Source organism: Triticum urartu, chromosome 7, assembly GCF_003073215.2.
Source record: "Triticum urartu cultivar G1812 chromosome 7, Tu2.1, whole genome shotgun sequence".
Taxonomy (NCBI): Eukaryota; Viridiplantae; Streptophyta; class Magnoliopsida; order Poales; family Poaceae; genus Triticum; species Triticum urartu.
In genome coordinates this window covers 126,333,015-126,354,689 of record NC_053028.1, presented here as the reverse complement: position 1 = coordinate 126,354,689, position 21,675 = coordinate 126,333,015, and the positions used below count along the sequence as shown (strand labels likewise).

Sequence of the window (21,675 nt, the reverse complement as noted above, 5' to 3'; positions counted from 1 at the left end):
TCTAGTTTAGGGTCCTTCTTGTAAAAGTCAAGGGCTTAGGTGCTATTTACCTTTCATGTGAGTCCTTGTGTGGACTTTGTGTTGTAACCGCCTTACTTTTAATGAAGCTCTAGACCCTTTGTGGCTTTTCCTGTTCAAACAATAATAATGCTCAAGCCTTATTATATTTATGAGAAAATTGCAACGCTCTAATAATCCTACAAAGCAAATAGATAACCCAGAAACAAAAATCATACTCCTTCCATTCCGAATTACTTGTCGCAGATATGGATGTATCTAGATGTATTTTAGTTCTAGATACATCAATTCTTACAACGAGTAATTTGAAACGGAGAGAGTATTTTTGAATATAAACTCTCTACATTTGTAATTGGTTTGACGAAGCCTTTACGGCCGTTTCGTCTTGTAGGCCGAGGTCCTCCACTTGGGGTGTGTTTGGTTGGGTGTATGAAGGATGCATGAGCCCAAGAGTTCCCTTCTCGACCCACTTTTAGGTGTTTGGTAGAGTGTATGGAGGATGCATGAGTCCACACTAGTTTAGCACAAATACACTAGGAGCATGCATGAAAAGAGTATGCATAAAAAAGGATATTGAGTTGAGCATGCTTGAAGAGGAAACAACTATGCTGAGTTGAGAATGTAATCAAACACACCGTTGGTGGATTGGCGAAATGGGCCAGCCCCATTGTTGGTACTTTGTGCGTATCGAAGCAGAACCGCGCAGTCCAACGGCTCCCATAAAGACGGAGACCCGGGCCCCACCTGCCATCGACCCACATCACGTGAAAGGGAGGCCCCAACCGTTTCCAAATCTGTGGCCGTGCAGGCGTACGTGTGCGCAGTCGCCCGCCCAGCCCACCAAGTGGGCCCGCCTCGAGTCATAGGCAACCACGCGTCCCGTCACCTACCCGCCAACCCGGTAACCGAGCCGAGGATCCGAGGACACGTAACGGCAGCCGGGACCACACGTCAGTCATGCAACTAGAACCGAATCCCCGTGAGGAGACCACGCCAACACAGAGCCGCAGCCGGGTATCCCCTCGACGAAATCGCTCCGGCCACGCAAGCTCCCTCACTGACAACGCGGGACCGCCCCCGCAGCCAGGCTGCCCGCAGCCGCGCGAGTCGCCTCGGGGTGCCCGTGGCATTTACGGCGAGGGCACCTTTCACGAGGCACGAGCACGACGCCCCGAGGCCCAGCCCACTACGACGACACGGTGGGACGCGACAGACAAACGGGCACCGCGATTTTTTTTTACACAGAGAAGGAAAAGCAACCGTCTCTCTCTCCCCTCTTTCTCCCTCCCTCCCGCTGGCGGATCTGAACTCCCCCCAAAATCGTGACCCGAGAGAAACCCTAGCCCCCAGAGGTTTTCCGCCCCCACGACCGCCGTGGCGCCTCGCCGGAGAGCTCGGCCCGCCGCCGACGCCGGCGCCGGCCCGTCCTCCCCGGACGCCGGCGACGATGCGCCGCTCGCCGGCGACGACGACGCGGCCGCCGGGGCCTCGCCGGAGGCTTGCGGCGTCGGCACGTCCGAGCAGGCCAGGAAGGCGCTGTCGCTGCGCTCGCCGTTCGACGGCGAGGAGGCGGCCGCCCGGAACCCTCTGCTGCCCGCGCGGGTCGCCAGATGGGCGGTGGTCGGCGACATGCGGAGGAAGCACAAGAAGGCTCAGCCGCCGGACCCGGCAGCTGCTGTGGAGCAGCCCAAAGCGAGATCCAATGCTTTCTGGGACAGGATGGAGCCTTATTTCCGGGATATGACGCTGCAGGATTTGGAGATGGCAGAGCCCAAGCCTCTCTCCAGTTCCAACTGGCTCGATCCATGCCTTCTTGTGCCCTTTGTGGGCAGTGGCAAGGAAGTGTTGCGGAGACATGTTGATCCGTCTGATGTGGCCGTGGTCGCCGAAAACTCGAGTTCGAACTCGATAGAGGTGGAGAACGGCATGGTGCATAGCAAACATGATCCACATGAGAGCTCAGATTTTGTTTGGAACAGTGCGGAGCTAGTCAATAGCAATGGGGCCAGCAGAGATCACTGTGAACGGGATATGCAGGAGGTGATTTTGCACCAAGACGAGCAACCGGTGGTAATTGAACTAGATCCAGGCAAGAGAGATGGTGTTGTTTTACCAGGCCTCAGCCAGAATCCGGACTCCTCATTGAGTTGGCTCCTGGGAGCAAGAGGACGGGCTGTGCTCACTTCGGAGCGCCCAAACAAGAAGAGGAAGCTGCTGGGTGCAGATGCTGGGCTTGAGCAGCTTGTGGTCCTGCCACCCTTAGAAGGTGACTCTTGTTCAAAGTGTGATGTATGTTGTTTGGGAGAGAGTGATGCTGCCTCCAATAGGATGCTCCAGTGCAATCGCTGCAAGGTGTCGGTGCACCAGAAGTGTTATGGTGTGCAGGTCGAGCCAGATGGCTATTGGATGTGTGCCTTGTGTGAACGGAGGTTGACACAGAGTGATGCAGGCAGGATTGCGTTTATGCCTTGTGTGCTTTGCTCAACGGAGAAAGGTGCTTTGAAACCTGTAAAATGTGAGCCTGGTGGAATTGCAAATGGGGGCAACCTGAATTTTGCACACTTGTTCTGTAGTCTATGGTCACCGGAGGTTTTTGTAGAGGACATGGACTCAATGGAACCTATCACAAATATCGAAGACATCCCAGAGAAGCGGACAAAAATGGTCTGCACTATTTGCAAGATTATGCGTGGTGCATGTGTTCGATGTAGCCATGGTATGTATTTCCACTCTGTCATGTAGAAGTGTGGTCCTTGTGTATACCAGAAAGCCTCTAATTTATGGGATACATTGCACCTCATGGTATCGCTCTATAGTGAAATTCTACTAAATATTTCACCTAGTTTTCTGTCTTCTTATGCTGCTTTGTCGCACTGAAATGGTACCTTTTCCCCCTAGTCCCTTCCTTGCTTTCTTGTGGTAAGGTCTATCATAAACTTACCACGTGTTGTCTGAAATGATTTATTATAGCTAATAACTGGCAAATTCACAGGGATCGAGCAGAATCAGAATTAGACCAGAGTATTGTTTGATTTGCTGGTTTGTTGCGATTACTTCTTAGGAGACAGAAGTAGAACCGGTTCAGAGACTAACAGCAGAAGCAAATTTATAATTCCTGCAAAATAGCTGTTTCATGTTGAACTATTAATCACTCTAATCTGCTGGCAGAAGGCTTTGCAAGGTTGCATAATACTTGCCAATATTGGTCATAGGCAGGCTTTGCATCTTGAGGATGGTGTTCCAACTAAGAATTTAGCTGTTTGAACTGCGGTATTTGATGATTAGACTTTTACTGCTTTTCGGGACATTGCAATCTGTATCTATACCATTGTTGACGATGGAATGTAACACAACCCTACAAATTTTAATTTAAGAACATATAGATTGTGTAGGACAAGAAACATGATGTTTGATGAGATTAAATTGCCCTCCGTTCAATATTCTTGGAAAATTAGTGACCTGCTTTATTTGACAAGCATACTTAATATGGTACTTTGGTTGTACATGGCCGTAAAAACATTCAGTTCTTCTGGAATGATACAATCATGGAAACTGTTAATGGCAAAAGGCCTACGGGTTCCCCTAGGTTTGTTCTGCTCTTTGTGCATATCTTGTTGCCTAAAATGGCTCTTATCTAGTTGAGGTGATCTGATCTGAATTTTGAAATGTGTGTGTTTTTTTTGGTTGATTCTGTGAAAAGTGTAATGTGTGCTGATATTAACTTCATTAAGCTTAAAAACTCGAAGACTTAAAGCACTTGAGAAATACATGCTTCTAAAATTTCTAATCCCCCCATCCTGGGAGCCAACCTAAGCAACACGCTTCTTCAAAATGATTTTTAGGGAGGGGAGATCCATGCACAGGCATATATGTAAACTAGCCAACAGTTTAAATTGTTTTGCATGGGTGCATGAGTAGTAACACTTGAGTATATGCGATATTTTAGCTGTGATGGTAGTATGCCCTAATAACATCATAAATAACTAGAAATAGCACCAAGCGCTTCGACGGAAGTAACTTGGTGAAAAATCAAGAGCATAAGAAGTACGCAATCAGTTATGGTCTGCTACCCTACTGCCATTATAAGAAGATTCGTTTTCTGATTGAAATCTCAGAAACTTGAGAGCATGCATAGTGAATACTAGCCCTCTGGGATGTCATATGATAGCTATTCCATGATTTAAGTTAGCATGTCAAGTGGATTTTATTTCTTCAGGCTAGTCATTGTTCTCTAACTTTGTCTCATTCCTGTGGTGATAGGAATTGCCAGTGTAAGAGTTTTTATTTTCAACTATGGGGGTTTTAGGGGTTTCTGATGTTGCGCTTCATGAAAAAAACCTTTTGCCTTGGTATGAAGAATAAACATATTTTCTGGAGAATATAGTTCGTATAACATGGGAAAATTAGCTTATTAGATTATAATTGTTGGTGTGAATACTAAGAAGACGCATAATTTGCTCTAGGCAGCTCCTTGTAAGCTGAACGGGTAACTATGGGCTCTGCTGTTCTTGTTGGTATTCTTATATCAAGATGACAGAACAGTCCCAAATTGCTGAACTCTTTGGAGCAATTGCTTTGAGTAGATAATGTGGGCCATTAATTTTTTTTTGTGTGTGTGGATAGACATTGTTTTTGTTTTGTTGCTACTTTTAAAATTTGTAAGCCATGTTTAAAGGCATTTTCTTTTGGTTTTAGATATATTATGTCCGTATCACAAATAAGACAGTTTGGACACTGACACCGCCAGGTGTTCTCTTGAGCGTTACTAGGCGTTAGGTGACAAGCAGAATACCTATCATTAACCACTGCTATGCATGCGTTTAGGCAAGATAATTGCTAGGCAGAGACAAAACTAGGAATTTACACCTAACACTTTCTTTAACCTTGTTGATACATGTTCCTTTTTGGTTACTAACTACTTATTTTTTCCAGGGACATGCCGGGCTTGCTTTCATCCTATATGCGCAAGAGAGAAGAAGCATCAGATGGAGATATGGGGAAAATCTGGGCTTAAGAATGTTAGGCTATTTCTTCTCGTATATGCTGTTTGCCTTGGTTGTTTATGCTTGCTAATAGTTTTCTTGTATATCTGTTTGTAGGTTGAGTTGCGTATATTTTGCTCGAAGCATTCTAGAGTCAGAGGAATCAGCTCCGTACACCATGTCAATGGTTTCGCTGAACAGGATACCGCACAAGTTGGGCTGGATGATGAAAACTTTGCTCAAATAAGATCTAAACGCAAGAGTAAGGACAAATTCATGAACTTCACATCCATGAGCTCTAGTTTGTCCAGCCAAAATAAAGCGCAGACAACAGAGCTGGTTACGTCAACATGTGCTGTTAGAGCGACGGAAAGTCAACAAGTTCAATGCACAAATATGGTTGTTGATCAGCCTACAGGAGCTGGGAATCTTGTGAGCAGTTCTGGTGATGTTTCTACATTTCTGAGAAAGGTACCTGCTAATCTTACAGAGCAAGATTTTTGTACAGATGTTTGGTTTTATTACTTAAGTGGGTTTTATGCTTGTACTTCGCAGCTAATTGACCAAGGAAAAGTTAGTGTTGGTGATATACAATCAGAACTGGGTCTCTCATCTGAATCGTTGGAAGCTGCTCTTGTGGTAATTTATATTGGATTTATGTACTTTATATAAACTGTTTCTCTAGGTTGCATGTACATAACTTCTCCTAAACATGATTGGGTCCATTTCTCAATGTGCACTATTTGTTTTTTTCTGATAAACATGGTTGGTAAAATTTGATAGTCTTGTATGAAAGACATAATGCTAGAGATAGAGTTAACTGTAATTTATGATTTTGACATATTCTGTAGTTCTAAGTTATAACAAACTTTATGTCGACTGAAGCTTAGCATAGGCATGTAACTAGGTAGGATAACAGTTACACGTGTTTATATCTTATCTTCTAAAAGTATGTATAGCTGCGTCTATGTAGTGATGTCATAATAATATTTTACATGCTACGTTGTCTAGGCCTTAAATCCTACTACCTCTGTTATTTTATATGGGTTTTTATTCCTTGGCAGCCTGAAACATCCACCTTCTCCCCTGGTCTAAAGTTGAAAATCATCAAGTTGCTGCAAAACTCTATTCATGTGCCTTCTGTTCAAGTGAAATCTCTAAAAGAGGGTTCTGTGGCACCGGAAGGTAACAAACTAGATGCATTTGTGCATACAACTAAGTGTGTGAACAGTATGCTTGTTAATTTTGCTGATTCTTCACCCGGTTGTTCCTCAAGATGTACCTCTGCTCTTCTCTGTCCATTGCGAATAATGATTTATGGAAATACTTATTCTTGGCAATATTACTAGCCATGGCAATGCTGTGTTGTTATCTTAGCTTTATCTGGATATAAGGTATGGATGTGTGGTATTGAAGATTGCTATGCATTTTCTGGCCCTTGATCTGGGAATGCGACATGTTTTTAAAATACAAGGCATATTTTGAGCATGCACAAAGGATTTTTGAAGAGTGTAAAACCAAGAGAAAAACAAAAAGCACTGACCCTGATATCCTTCTTTAAGTTCCTTGGGAATTGAAGAGAGACTAATTAGCTAGTTGAGTCTTAGAAACGAAGAGAGAAAATGCGTCTTAGATGAGGCAAACAAGTGAAAAACTCAATAAAGTCACACGTGTGCATTATTTCTGGAACTAAACGTGGAAAACTGCCAGCCTTACAAACAGAAACACAGCGTTTGTTAGAAAAAGAAAGGAGTTCCTCTATTCAATCAGTTGAAATCAGTATGGTGCGTTAAATAATTACACCAGTGTGCTAGTAGTCTGTTACTACTTACAGTTACTATGACCATTCTATTAGCTTTAACTTTTGACTGTTTGAAATACTCACTTATTATGATGTTCCTTGAGAGTTGAGTACTTGAGTGTAGGGTAGCCTGGTAGTCATAGGATTAAATCTCAAATTATAAGGAATCTGTTCGAGTATTTGATTTTCGGTATTGTAGACTCACTTCTTTCGATATTGTGGACAGGTCCATTGGATAGAAGTGAAATTAAGAACGTAACTGATTCACAACTTGGCTCAGAACTTGAGGAAGGCATCTCTTCATTTGATCATTGTTTTCCGGATGGTGATAAAGCTAATAAAGACACTGATTCAGTTGAAAATTGCGTGCACACTTGTCATGATGGTGGTGACGACCATATTTCGCGCCAGCCTTTTCTTACGTAGGGTTCATCAACCATTTTATGCTTGTCTTTCTTGCCCACTCTGCACAGAGGCAATTTGATCTGTTGAACAATCTAATCTCGTATTTGCTTCATGCAGCATTGATGGTCATGACTACTATATTCATCCATCTATTGAGACAATGTTGCAGAATTTGTGCGACCATATTCCGAATCAAAATAAACAGGCTGAACATTATCATGGTATTCGTTTTAACATCTTGCCATCAATTAAATCACATCAGTTACCATAATGATATTTACATCTCGTGCTTATAATCTACTTTCTTTTGTCCAATTTAAGTAGGAGAATTATCCTACCCTCCTCATGACCAAAACCTTGGTGGTTCACCAACAAAACTTGAGCAATTAACAGATATAGTTGCAGTTGATCAGGCTTCTAAGGCAGATTCATTAGGTATTTTGGAGCATTCACCCCATGACGAAATAGAAGGAGAAATAGTTTATTTACAATCCAGGCTACTCAATGATGTTGCTGCTGTGAACCAGAGATATGGTAAGGGCGCATTCTTTATATTTGCTAAGTTTATTTGTAATTTTTATGGTATTTATTTTTACATAAGTATCGAATCATTTTGGTTGCTGTCCTGTTATATTTATTTACAGATATATCAACTGATTGGTCTTGAGAGTGCAAACTTAACTGGATAGTTGAGTAATTTCTTCTGCTTTCTGAATCGATGTTTCAGTTCTCATTATATCTTGCAGAAGATCTTATGCCTAAGGTTGTCCAGAGTCTTCCTCAAGAAATGGATTCTTCCAATAAAAGAAAATGGGACCATATCATTGTGAATCAGTTCCTTCGTGATATAAGGGAAGCTAAGAAACGCGGGAACACAGAGAGGAGGCACAAAGAAGCTCAGGCTATCCTAGCTGCAACTGCACCTATTGCTGCACCCACCTCAAAAGATGTAAACATTCGGAAAGAGACAGAAAATGATGCTGTGCCTGTCAAACAAGAGGTTTATACTGTTCTTGTGCTTGTTTCACTGATCTTGTGCTATGGATATTCATATTTTTCTTTTCGTTGTTGCAGAGTATTACCAAAGTCCATGCTGGATCTTTAAGAATCAGCCAATTGACTTCGTTGCCACAAACAAAGGATCCATCATTTTCTAACAGTAAAGTCTCAGCTGATACTAATTTTGGCATTTTCGATCTGGCAAAATTTTCCAAGAAAAATGGTCTTCCATGTGATGTGTGCATGCGACGTGAGACTGTATTGAACCGAGTATTTCTCTGCTCAAGCTGCAAGGTGGATTTGCATCCCCCTTCTTGTACTTTTCTAATGTTGCAGTTCAATAAATCATTAACCCCACACGTTTTGCAGGCTGCTGTCCACTTGGACTGTTACCAGAGTCGAACGAATCCCACCGGCCCCTGGAAGTGTGAACGTTGCCAAGAGATGCTATCAGATGCTGTCGTGTCGGATAGTCAATCAGACTGCAGTGGTTCAAAATCCTGGTTGGTGCAGTGCGGTTTGTGCCATGGTACATCAGGATCTCTTCGGAAGACTACAAACGGGCAATGGGTTCATGCTTTTTGTGCCGAGGTACTTCGTCTGACATCTTTATTTTTCATATTGTGGCCTTTGCTTAACTTATTGACATTGTTGACTTCGTCAAATTTCTGTAGTGGCTCCTGGAGAACTCATTCAAAAGGGGACAATGCAATCCAGTAGATGGAATGGTACTAACCTCTTTCCAGCATCACACATGCTCATAATTTTAATATTGAGAAATAAATACTTAAATAGGTCATCTTCCATAATTTTATTTCATTGTTTATATATTGATACCATCTGAAGACATCTATTATAAGTTCCTGCTAATTATCTTATTGTAATATTCTGACTACTTGGATCTATCTAAGGAGGGTCTTCTTAAGGGGAAAGACACATGCTCGATCTGCCAACACAATGTTGGCACATGCTTGAAGGTCTGAACTTGTAATTATTTGTTGGACCTAATCTCTAATGATAAGACAAACCAATTCATTTTTGCTATGTTTTTCCTCTTTCAACCATGCAGTGCAGCACCGTAGGCTGTCAAGTTACTTTCCACCCTGCATGTGCTAGAGATGCTGGTCTTTACATGAACACAAAAAAGTTTGGGAGCTTGTGGCAACACAAAGCATATTGTAGCAATCACAGTATTGAGCAAAAAAAGGTAAGTGTTGCTTTAAGATGTTTAGTTGGATATCTTTGATCTGCAACAGAAAACTGGTTTCCCTCAAAATCTGCCTTTTATGGATCTGCTAGTACAATAGAAATGTAGTACTATAACATTCTTCTATAGCAGTCTTATGTTAACAATACTCTTATTTTCTTATTATTCTTCTATAGCAGTCTTATGTTAACAATACTCTTGTTTTCTTATTTGTAAACTTTCACAGGTTGACTCTCAACAATATGGTCCTGCAGAAGTCAAGATCATGAAACAAATGAGGGTAAATGTGTCCATTGCATGCTTTATGTAGTTCTGCTTTGTAGGTATTAGCTGGAAACCTGAAAGTAGCACTATGTAAGAACCTTAGAATTTGAATTTATATGCTAATATCTGTGGTATGTGCCATGCGGGCAATTTTAATAGTTACTAACGAGCAGCTTTAGTTTACTGCTAAACTGTGTATCCCAAGCTGACCAGATTAATGTATGTGGCTATCAGATAACTAGTTGTCGTAGGGTTTACAAAAATAAGAACTAAGAGCGTGTTTGGTTAGTGGCCTGGCCGCTGCACGCCTGGCCTGGGCTCTGCCTGAAACCTGCCTGGTATTTGTTTGGATTGTATCCTGAAAAACAAGATGTCTGCCTGGCCTGGGACTCCTATCAATATGATTAGCCTGGCCCTAGACTAAAAAATAGAAGAAAGTAAAATATTACTGCCCAGGCAACATGATTAGCCTGGCCGAGGCGTACTTTTTCCTCCGACTGGCCATCTGCCTGGAAGCAACGACCAGCCATGAGCGGTACTGTTCATTGAGTAAAATATCTTTAAGCACTAAATGACAAAATGACCATCCAGGAAAGGAACCAAACACATGAGCCCTGGCAAGCCTGGTCAGGCAGAAAAAGCTCACCATCCCAGGCTCAATTCAGGCAGCCGTTTTTACCAGGCACGATGTCCAGGAAAGGAACCAAACAGCCCCTAAATTGCTTTTGCCTTTAGCTTTTTGCAAGCTGTAGATGCTTTTTAGGCTATTTATCTGGAAGTTGAGAAAAATATTTTTGGAAAGTATTATCTCTGGACCAGTTTGAAGCAATTATGATGAAGAAATATGAACTCCTAATTTATTTGGATTTTGGTAATGTGTACTCAACGCTAGCTTGAAGCCAGTGTTTCTATTGCTGGTGGTGGCATCCGTGTTTTAAGTGTTATAAACAAGGTTGTTTCCATAGGTTAGTATTCGATGAAGCCTTAAACGCTCTCTGTCCTTAGGTTAGTATTCGAAACGCTCTGTCCTGAGTTGGCTTATCTTTAGTGTAGATCATTATAAGTGGCACTAATGACTCTGCATATATTACTAACACAAGGCTTGTGCAGTAAAAGAGCACCTTCTGCTTACGAACTCTTTAGGGTTAAACGTGCTTTATGCTAACGTAATATTACCTCTCACGTGGCAGGTTGAATTGGAAAGATTACGTCTTCTTTGCGAGAGGGTTGTTAAAAGAGAAAAGGAGAAGGTACTGTATCTGTGATATGCATTTACTTTTTGTGCCTTTTGGTTGCCCAGAAAACTAGACTTCATCAGGCACTAGTATGATCTCTTCGAGAATTACTGGCATTGTTCCTTTGTGCTAGTAGTGATAGTGCTGATTGACCTGCATCATTTGATTTCATAATTATTGTATTATATCTGATTTTCCTATCAACGCCTTAGTTGTGGATATTTTTCTACTGAACTATCCCTTCAGTCTCAAGATCTGAGTACCCCACATATTATATCAAGAGTAAGTTGAACTTAGTATACTTTGGTGAGCAATTGATGCATGAACATAGCGAGTATAAATTTGACCACACATACTCAGACACTTAGATATATTGAACATTCTAGTACTTAAAAAAGTTCCCCAGATACCCGCCCCACAGCAACATGTGACTTGTATCTTGAAACAGAGTGGGTTGCAGCAGAAGAATTGAGGACTGGTCCCTTCTCCTTTTCCATAGATTTTTATGTTTGCAGATATGTTCTTTTTTACTTACCAATGTTGGGCTTTAATGACCCAGTTACTCTGTTGTGGTGGGTCGGCATATTGTTTCAAGGTGATGAACGGCGGATACTTAAGATTTATCATTCAGGGAACTGGGTTGCAGGTTAAAAATTACTATGAACCAGGTTCTAGTTTAGACTTCTTGACAGGCGATCCAAATATATACTGTACTGTTTTTCCTGTCCAGGTGATTTGGTACATATCATTCGGTTGTGAGACATTTAGAAATGGGGAATTCAGAAATAATATAAGATTCTGGGTAGTTAATTTCAAAGTGAGTGGGTGTGATGGTGGCTACAAAGAGATATGCTATTAAACAAAACGTATTAATTATTAAATACTCATCTGAGATGCAGTAAAGAGTATACTTCAAAACATCAATTGTATACAAGGTTTGTTGATGCCAGTTTATATGATACTTTGTCATACATTAGTTGTCTAGCTGCAATAGTTATGGAGTTTTTACATGCCAACTTTTTTTTTATATCAGAAAGAGTTGCTTGTATGTGAACATGATATACTTGCTGTGAAGAGGGACTATGTTGCCTTCTCGATGCGGGCTTCATGTTATACGCCTGCACCTGGAGCAAGTTCAGAATCTGCCACTACTTCCGTTAATAACAATTCATATGGTGGAAAAAGGCAAAGGTCGGATGATATCACAATGAGATCAGATGATGTGACAGTGGATAGTACTATTCCCAGGAAACACACTATCAGGTTCCCAGTGCATAGCAAGGACACTGATAGGAATACAGCTGACAGTTCGACATCAACAATATCATATAAGCGTAAGTTGGATGATGTGGAATCACTCGCTCTTAAGAATCTTCAAGAAAGAGCAGCTACTGCCATGCAGAAATCAGAAGATGGAGAAACAAAGTCAACAGATAATGCCATGCAGAAATCAGAAGACGGAGAAACAAAGTCAACAGATAATGCCATGCAGAAATCAGAAGACGGAGAAACAAAGTCAACAGATAATGCCTTGCAGAAATCAGAAGACGGAGAAACAAAGTCAACAGATAATGCCTTGCAGAAATCAGAAGACGGAGAAACAAAGTCAACAGATAATGCCTTGCAGAAATCAGAAGACGGAGAAACAAAGTCAGCAGATAAAAAGGTTCAGTATTCCGCAGTTGATTTATATTCTGTTACATCCCCTCATTGCTGATATTTGAACTATATGACGTTGCAGCATGAGGAAACAGCTAAAAAGGAGCCCGCTATCACATCTGACCAAGCTGTGTCGCAGAAACAACACCCTCCAAAGAGACTTGTTTATACTCGCCGTGGCTCCTCCAAAAAGAAGCAACGGAATCAGGATGTTGTAGTACAAGGGCCTGTTGGTGGATAGCAGCAGCGTATCGAAGTGGCTCCTTCCTCCATGGCCAGGGAACATGGTTTCTTGCCCAGCGTCCGAGAAGCAGATTGCAGCAAGCGGGGCTGGCCAGTGTTACCATCTCATCACACAGCCAATGGGGCACGGACGGGCGGAGGTTATAAAATGGTGTGCACCGGGCCCTGCAGTGTGATTTGAGCTTCCAGCCAGAAGGTTTTACCCCCTGAGCTGATGCCACTCAGATGACGTGGCGGCATGGGTGAATTCATCCACTAATTAAGTTATCCGAGGGCAGATTTTGTGAAATATGCTCTGTACGTTTGTCATCTCTGCAGTCATTAGTTTAGTCTTGTAACAGAGAACAAGTAGCTACATCTGGTGGATGATGAAAGAAGAGGGAGGGGGTAGTAGGGGGGTTGTCACTGACTGACATCTGTAGTTGACAAATTGACTTGTGTAGTTAACGTAGGCCATCCATCTGCACATGAATTATCTCTGTACAACAGCAGCAGCATATGTAGGCCCGAATGTACACAGAATTTGGCTGCTCGGTTGATGAGTATGCGTGTGGGTGTGCTTACCTTAGCCTGTGACCTTTGAGACGAAACGTTGCCGGTTTCATGAATCCTGGTAGAGCATAGCAACTTGATGTTTAAACTGTTTGCAGTTTCAGCTTCCTTCCATATGGCACTTGTTTTTCTGAGAAAACCGAGCTGCCATGCGGTGATGTCCTACTATTATGCGTTGAAAACGTGATGGATTCCATTTTAATGCCACCTCCATCTATATGTTTGTTCCAAATGTCATGATTGAGAATTGCACCGTGCAGCCATGGCACTGGCAGCATCTCCAGGCCTGGCGTGGACTTTGATGCCCGCATCTGGACTGACCATACGCAGGCATGTCAACGTCCCCAACCTCCCAGTCTCCTATAGATTACGATCCCATATTCCTAATGTCGTCGATCCCAAGGCCCTTGCACCCACACCTGCGATTTGGCACCGGCACGGACTTTGATGCCATATGTCATCGACTCGCCCTTGTTTTGGCATGTCAACGTCTCCGACCTCCTAGATTATCATCCCAAATGGCATAGACTATGAGGTCCCAAACGGCAGATGTGCGGAATGAAAACGCCGGATTCCCGGGACTGTTTTTTTCAAAGAGTTGGGCTTGTAGCAGTGGACATAAGTTAGGTCGCGGATTTTGACCCTTTTGCACCTCAAAGTAGGCCTCGTATTGACCTGCCGACAAAGCGCCGAAAGCTATATGCATCTTCACTGAGCCTTTTGGCGCATGGCGACTTGGACGTACCTGCGGTGATTTTTGACCGACGACTTATAGTTAAGCTACAGAAACAGTAGATGTTTGTTACTAGTAGGAAGTTTTTGGTTGCAGATTGGTAACGCAAACGTAAATGTAATTGGATTACACCGTTAATGTAAACGGTATGGGCAAAAATTATATCACTTTGTAAGACACTTATTTTGAGACGAAGGGAGTACTTTGTTTGGCTACCTACGTTGTAATGTTAATGAATACCTTGGACAACATCGTTCGTGTCTAGGGCCTGAGAGCGAACAACGACAGTGACGGCGGCGCCGACGGCGGTTGCAACGACGGCGACTGGTTGCGGCGACGGCATGGATGGCTGGTAGCGGCAGCAACGCTTTAGCCAGAGAAAATCACAGAGGATATAGCGAGGAGGGAGACGGGCTGTAGCGGCTTTCGTTACGTACAATTTCGACCGGTAACAGATTTGTACTAGGCTGGGATCTAATACCATGTTATGGGATTACGGAGCAACCAAAACAAACAAGATTTGGGGGTATCCGTTAACACTGTAATCAGGTTATGATACAAAAGCACGAAGCAAACACCTACGTAATGTTCATAAAATCTTTGCGTATTATAAACCGGCACGGCCACATGTCCCTCCTCCTCCGCCTGCCGCTTCGGCGGCGAGATTGCATGGGAACCCTAGATCTGTGGTGCGGCATTGTAGTTAGGTCTTTTAAGGTTAGAGTTTGGTTCCTTAGCGACAGTGTTGTGGTGGCGATAGTGGTGCAGTTTGGGTCAGCAATAAAGTTTCCCCGAGTCATGGTCATTTAACTAGGGACATAGGTGAGGCTACTGGATCGTCTGGTCGTTGCTCTTATGAAGTGATGGACCCGGTTATGTCCTGATGCTATACATGTGGTCTTTGAAGGCGTCTTATGACGGGGTACACAATGATACTTCGTATCTTGGTCCTGTGGCTCCTTCTCCGACGTGTGATGTTCCTCCAGTTTACGCGTCATAGGGGAGCTTGTGAGGTTAGGTCCCCTGAACCCGTCTGACTGGATGGGTGGTCTTCTAGTCTTCTTCTCCGGGGCGACGGTTTATTTTTCAAATCACTATCACCGCCATCTTCTGGCTGGACCGACGACTTCCTAGCCGTTACGTCAACATTTTCCTGATGATGTTTGGAGGAGCAGAGATGACATCGAGCTTCGCTCATGGCGCGTCGTCCATGAGTGTAGGAGGAAAGATGGCGTCTTTCCTCCAGTAATGACACGCGTGTAATTTTTAATTTCTGTAAGGACGACCTTGTAAGGGTTGATCGACTTTATGAAGGAAATATGCCCTAGAGGCAATAATAAAGTTATTATTTATTTCCTTATATCATGATAAATGTTTATTATTCATGCTAGAATTGTATTAACCGGAAACATAATACTTGTGTGAATACATAGGCAAACAAAGTATCACTAGTATGTCTCTACTTGACTAGCTCGTTAATCGAAGATGGTTATGTTTCTTAACCATAAACAAAAGAGTTGTTATTTGATTAACGGGATCACATCATTAGGAGAATGATGTGATTGACATGACCCATTCCATTAGCTTAGCACCCGATCGTTTAGTATGTTGCTATTGCTTTCTTCATGACTTATACATGTTCCTATGACTATGAGATTATGCAACTCCCGTTTGCCGGAGGAACACTTTGTGTGCTACCAAACGTCACAACGTAACTGGGTGATTATAAAGGAGCTCTACAGGTGTCTCCAAAGGTACATGTTGGGTTGGCGTATTTCGAGATTAGGATTTGTCACTCCGATTGCCGGAGAGGTATCTCTGGGCCCTCTCGGTAATGCGCATCACTTAAGCCTTGCAAGCATTGCAACTAATGAGTTAGTTGCGGGATGATGTATTACAGAACGAGTAAAGAGACTTGCCGGTAACGAGATTGAACTAGGTATTGGAATACCGACGATCGAATCTCGGGCAAGTAACATACCGATGACAAAGGGAACAACGTATGTTGTTATACGGTCTGACCGATAAAGATCTTCGTAGAATATGTAGGAGCCAATATGGGCATCCAGGTCCCGCTATTGTTTATTGACCGGAGACATGTCTCGGTCATGTCTACATTGTTCTCGAACCCGTAGGGTCCGCACGCTTAAGGTTTCGATGACAGTTATATTATGAGTTTATGAGTTTTGATGTACCGAAGGAGTTCGGAGTCCCGGATGAGATCGGGGACATGACGAGGAGTCTCGAAATGGTCGAGACGTAAAGATCGATATATTGGACGACTATATTCGGATATCGGAAAGGTTCCGAGTGATTCGGATATTTTTCGGAGTACCGGGTAGTTACGGGAGAAGCAATGGGCCTTGATGGACTTTAGTGGGAAGAGGAAAAAGGGCCAAGGGGCTGCTGCGCCCCCTCCCCTATAGTCCGAATTGGACTAGGGAAAAGGGGGCCGGCCACCTTTCCTTCTCCTCTACTTCCTTCTCCCTTCCTCCCCTCTTGGTGGACTCCTACTAGGACTTGGAGTTCTAGTAGGACTCCACATCCTGGCCGCACCAAGCCTTGGCCGGCAACCTCCGTCCTTTATATACTGAGGCAAGGGGCATCCCATGGACACACAAGTTGATCCACGTGATCTTATTCTTAGCCGTGTGCGGCGCCCCCAGCCACCATAGTCCTCGATAATATTGTAGCGGTGCTTAGGCGAAGCCCTACAGCAGTAGTGCATCAAGATCGTCACCACGCCGTCGTGCTGACGGAACTCTTCCCCGACACTTTGCTAGATCGGAGTCCGGGGATCGTCATCGAGCTGAACGTGTGCTAGAACTCGGAGGTGCCGTAGTTTCGGTGCTTGATCGGTCGGGCCGTGGAGACGTACGACTACATCAACCAAACGTTTCCGTTGTCGATCTACTAGGGTACGTAGATCATACTCTTCCCTCTCGTTGCTATGCATCACATGATCTTGCGTGTGCGTAGGAATTTTTTTGAAATTACTACGAAACCCAACACTTTAATATATGGCCGTTTGCACTTTTGCAAAACAAAAAGAAAAGAAAAGTTATGTACAAGCTTAAAGAAGAGCAACACCTCATGCCAGGCACCGGCGGGAGCAACATCTTGAGACCGTGGCATATGAATACAGATGCCTCATGACAAAAAATAATTTGAAGCATATGTGTTAATTTTTTCTCCCCAATACAAGCAATACTAGTGAACCTCACCAAAGAATAAAAAATGACTCTAATTACACATGCATCCCTCCTCTCCATTTCAACTTTATGCATCGGACCATACTTTTTGTCTGTAAGCACCCGTCTTTTGAAGAGGATCCCGTTTCTCCATCCGAACCTACTTTTTTTTGTTATCCGATCCTACATGACATGTAAGGCATCACACTGGGGCTATGCATTGGCCATGCCCTAAGAGCAACTCCAACGGGCCGACCCAAACGGACGACGATTTCATCCGCCTTTTGTTCGTTTGGGTCGACCGTCCGCCCGGCGTCCACCCTGTTTTTCACATGGGTCGGTAGCGCGCCCAACGCGCCGACCCATATGTGCAGGCGTGGCCGGCTGGCCGTCCAATTTTGCATTGCATTCAACATATTATGAAATGAAAATTTAACAAACAAAATAGTACGTCGAAATAAATAGTATAGTTTACAGGCTAAATAAAAAAAATTCACATAGTTTTACAAATGAATAAAAGAAGATACATTTATTGGTTGCCAACATGAGTCTACATATACTCAACCAAATCATTTTGCAGTTGCACGTGAGTTTCCCAATCACACATGTCTTCATGAAACTGAGTGAACTGCTCAAATGTTGCCGCTACTCCATGCTCAGGCACAACATTCTCACCCTGAAACTGAAAGCCTTGATCGTACAGACGTTCCGGGCGCTCGTCTTCTACGATCATATTGTGCATGATCACACAAGCAGTCATCACTTCCCATAGTTTCTGCGTGCTCCAAGTATTAGCAGGATACCGAACGATACCCCATCGAGATTGCAAAACACCAAAGGCACGCTCGACATCCTTTCTAGCACTCTCTTGCTCTTGGGCAAATCTTTTCCTTTTCTCTCCAACAGGGTTGGGTATTGTCTTTACAATAGTGGTCCACTGAGGATAGATACCGTCACTCAAATAGTACCCTTTGTCGTAGTTGTGGCCGTTGACAGTAAAGTTCACCGGTGGGCTGTTGCCTTCGGCAAGCCTAGCAAACATCGGCGAGCGCTGAAGCACGTTATATCATTGTGTGATCCAGCCATGCCAAAGAAAGAGTGCCAGATCCAGAGATCTTGAGACGCCACGGCCTCTAGTATGACAGTGCAAGCCCTGACATGTCCCTTATACTACCCTTGCCAAGCAGAAGGGCAATTCTTCCACTCCCAGTGCATGCAGTCTATGCTGCCAAGCATCCCCGGGAAGCCCCTGCTAGCATTCATCGCCAACAAACGGGCTGTATCTGCAGCTGTCGGCTCTCTCAAGTACTCAAGGTCAAACACAGCAATCACAGCCTTGCAGAACTTATACAGGGACTCTAGGCATGTAGACTCGCTCATACGGACGTACTCGTCAATGAGATCATAGAGCACTCCGTATGCAAGCATTCGGATGGCGGCAGTGCATTTCTGATAAGAGGAGAAACCAATCTTGCCGACGGCATCCTCTTTGCACTCGAAGTAGTCATCATAGCCGACCACTCCCTCTCTAATACGGTTGAAAACATGCCTACTCATACGGAACCGGCGGCGGAATTTGTGATGTTTGAACAACGGGTTTGTTGTATCAAAGTAGTCCTTCCAGAGAAGGAAATGCCCGCTCTCTCGGTTACGATTCAACGCGGAAGGTGGCCCCGAATGGAGCCACGGAACAACGGCCGCTGGTTGTTGAGGTGGTGATGGACCAACACGGCAGCCAATATCACCTCTTCGTCGTCGGACGACGAATCGTTGGAGTCGCAAATGAAATTGTGGAAAAAGAACTCGTCGGCGGAGTCCATTTTCGTACCTTGGCAAACTGTCGAACAGCTTGCGGGCGTCGAAGAAGGAGACAGCCGGCGAGAGGAGACGCGGCACCCACAGACCAGCTAGCTGCCCTGCCGGCGTCCGACGAGCGTGCCGGTCGTATGTGGCGGGGGCGACGAGGCGTCTTCTTGGTCGCGGACGGCTGTGCGGTGAGGGAAGCGGCGGCGGGCGACTGGGGACAGGGGCGGCGTTGCTGGGCGGATGTGGAGGCGGCGGCAGCTGGAAGAGTCGCCGCAAAAATGGGCGACGACATCGGTGACGGGGGGGGGGGGGGGGGGGGGGTTGCTTGTTAGCCGGGGAGGGAGGCCAATGTGTCACAGACCAGCGGACCCGGGGACAGGAGTAAGCGACCGCGCACGCGTCCGTCGCGTGTCCGCACCAACACAAATCAGGCTAAAAAATATGCCGAAAATGGGTCGCCCGCGGACGAATAACGGACGCGCGTCCGTTTGAATCGACGCGTTGGGCCGCCTTTTCTATCCGCGCCGACCCAAACGAACAGCCGCAGACAAAATGGATCATCCCATTGGAGTTGCTCTAAGTGCCAAGCCTTAGCTTTGGAATTTTCCAAACTCTGTACAAGTAGTACAACCGAAGCGCCCGGCCTTCCATTGGAAAGGCTCATGCGTGTGCGCCGTCAGATCAGCTACATGGACGGCCCAGTTTACACGGCCGCACAAAACGTACTCTACCGCCGCCACGTCGGCGCGCTTCACCCGATCAGTGCTACGAGTTCTACTACTCCTCTGTACAATTTCACCATTACAGCGATGCTACGAGCTTGTCGCACTGCGCCGGCGCGAAGGACAGCAGGTCCCTGTGGAGGTCGTAGACGACGTGCGTGTTCTGCTGCTGGTAGTTGCCGATGACGGTCTGCTCCCCGGCCGCCGCGTCCAGCACCAGGCACATGACCCGCGCGCCGTGGTCCTCGAACACGTAGTTGCCGCGCGGCAGCTCCCAGTCGGCGCCGTCCAGGTGGAGCGTCAGCGACGGCACGGCCACGGCCCGCCGCCCCCGCCGCCCCCAGAACGGCGCCGTCGCCGGCAGCGCGAAGCAGAGGTCCAGCGCCGCGCCGGCCTCCGCGCCGATCACCGGCAGCCCGACCTGCGCCACGAACTCCGCCTTCACCGCCTCGTACACGTCCTCCGGCAGCGTCGTGATCGACGCGCCCGAGTCGATGATCGTCGACCTCAGCCGCCGCTCCGGCACCGGCAGCCGCTTCGAGCCGACGCTGATGCCCTTCAGCGAGAGGAAGTAGAGCGACGGCTGCGAGGGGTCCTTGAGCAGCGGGGTGGACTGGAAGGCGGCGCCGCTCCGAAGCTCGGCCGCCGGGCCGAGCGTCACCAGGCTGCTCTTGGACTCGAACATGGACGTGAAGCAGTAGGAGAAGCTGGTGACGCCGAGCTGCGACGGCAGCGACCACCGGCCCCGCCCGAAGCCGGCAATGCCGGTCTCGTTCGCCTGGAAGATGCCCTTGTTGAAGTGGCCGCAGCCGAACGTCAGCCGCCGCTCGGAGCGGCCGTCGGCATTGCCGAAGGTGAAGCGGTCGGCGGCGAGCTGGCCGACGGTGAGCGACTTGTCGCCGTAGTGGTAGACGTAGACGCAGCTCCGCTCGCCCCAGCTCCCTCCGCCGCCGCCGCACGACGTGAACGGGAGCGCGCGGCACAGCGGCGCGTCGCAGGGGAGCGCGGCGTAGGTGGAGGACCGGGCGGGGTCCAGGAGCGGCACCCCCTGATCGAAGCAGTCGAGGCAGGGCGCGCACTGCGTCCAGACGAGGTCGCTGCCGGTGTCGAGCGTGAGCGCCACGGGCCGCGGCGGCGTGCCCAGGGACAGGTGCACCAGGTACTCGTTCGTCACGATGCTGCCGCCGCCGCCGGCGCCGAGGCCGGCGCGCACCGGCCGGTCCGCCCCCGCCTCCGTCTCCCGCGACGACAGCAGCCGCCGCCGGCGCGCCCTGGACCGGTGCGCCATCCGGCGCACGAGCTCGGGCCTCGCGAGCCCGAGGCCGGCGTCGGCGTGCGTGAGCAGCGCCGCGATCCCGGCGCCCGGAGCGGACGCGGCGAACGCCGGCAGCGCGAGCAGGACCAGCAGCGTGGCCACGAGCTGCCGCTTCATGGCTGGTAGGTGGCTGAAGGCAGTGACAAAGATCGCCGGGAGCTAGTCGCGGGATTACGCTGCTTATTTATGTTCCATTTAGCAAGCTGCGTAGTCGTGATTGGATTAGTCATTGGATAATTCAGGGGAGCAGTAGTTGGGTGATGTGCCACTGCCTACTGGATGGCTACTTCTCGGCGGAAGCCAGTAACAGCAATCTTAAAATAAGATTGCTTGATAACCAAAAAATCAACAGCACTTTTGTTGCTCTTGCACTTGTCAGGGATCGATCCATGCCCTCGTTTGTGTGGTGGTTTGCATAGGTGCAACTGAATTCATGTTTTTGATGACTCACAGGTTTCATGTTTTGATGACATTTGTACGAAAGGTGTAATAATTTGGCTCTGTGCATCTCACGATGCTAAGACGGAGGGGGACATCTCGTAG

General features: G+C 46.2%; 1 protein-coding gene and 1 pseudogene across 4 annotated transcripts; one reads left to right on the top strand and one right to left on the bottom strand.

Annotated features, from left to right (window-relative positions):
* Positions 1 to 1,245: 1,245 nt before the first annotated feature.
* On the top strand, positions 1,246 to 13,376 carry LOC125526019. Of its 4 annotated transcripts, XM_048691044.1 has the most exons (19): positions 1,247 to 2,734; positions 4,951 to 5,036; positions 5,118 to 5,471; positions 5,556 to 5,639; positions 6,065 to 6,185; positions 7,028 to 7,223; positions 7,324 to 7,427; positions 7,528 to 7,740; positions 7,953 to 8,206; positions 8,281 to 8,499; positions 8,575 to 8,796; positions 8,880 to 8,933; positions 9,117 to 9,182; positions 9,275 to 9,412; positions 9,639 to 9,692; positions 10,867 to 10,926; positions 11,945 to 12,323; positions 12,369 to 12,577; positions 12,653 to 13,376. In XM_048691044.1, the coding sequence occupies exons 1-19, from the start codon at positions 1,648 to 1,650 to the stop codon at positions 12,809 to 12,811; spliced, it is 4,059 nt and encodes a 1,352-aa protein (XP_048547001.1). In that variant the 5' UTR covers positions 1,247 to 1,647; the 3' UTR covers positions 12,812 to 13,376. The 4 variants fall into 4 exon arrangements, with proteins under 4 accessions (XP_048547002.1, XP_048547001.1, XP_048547000.1 ...); XM_048691043.1 differs by having other exon boundaries at positions 1,248 to 2,734; positions 7,531 to 7,740; positions 11,945 to 12,577; XM_048691042.1 differs by having other exon boundaries at positions 1,248 to 2,734; positions 11,945 to 12,577.
* A 6,285-nt stretch (positions 13,377 to 19,661) lies between these two features.
* Positions 19,662 to 21,354, bottom strand: LOC125526020 (annotated as a pseudogene).
* Positions 21,355 to 21,675: the final 321 nt, after the last annotated feature.

Bases quoted from the DNA above. Each gene is read 5' to 3' on its own strand.
- LOC125526019 (XM_048691042.1), top strand. From the start codon at position 1,648: ATGCGGAGGAAGCACAAGAAGGCTCAGCCGCCGGACCCGGCAGCTGCT. The intron at 7,224-7,323 runs GTAGGGTTCATC...TGCTTCATGCAG, and splicing joins TCGCGCCAGCCTTTTCTTAC to CATTGATGGTCATGACTACT. The intron at 9,413-9,638 runs GTAAGTGTTGCT...AAACTTTCACAG, and splicing joins ACAGTATTGAGCAAAAAAAG to GTTGACTCTCAACAATATGG.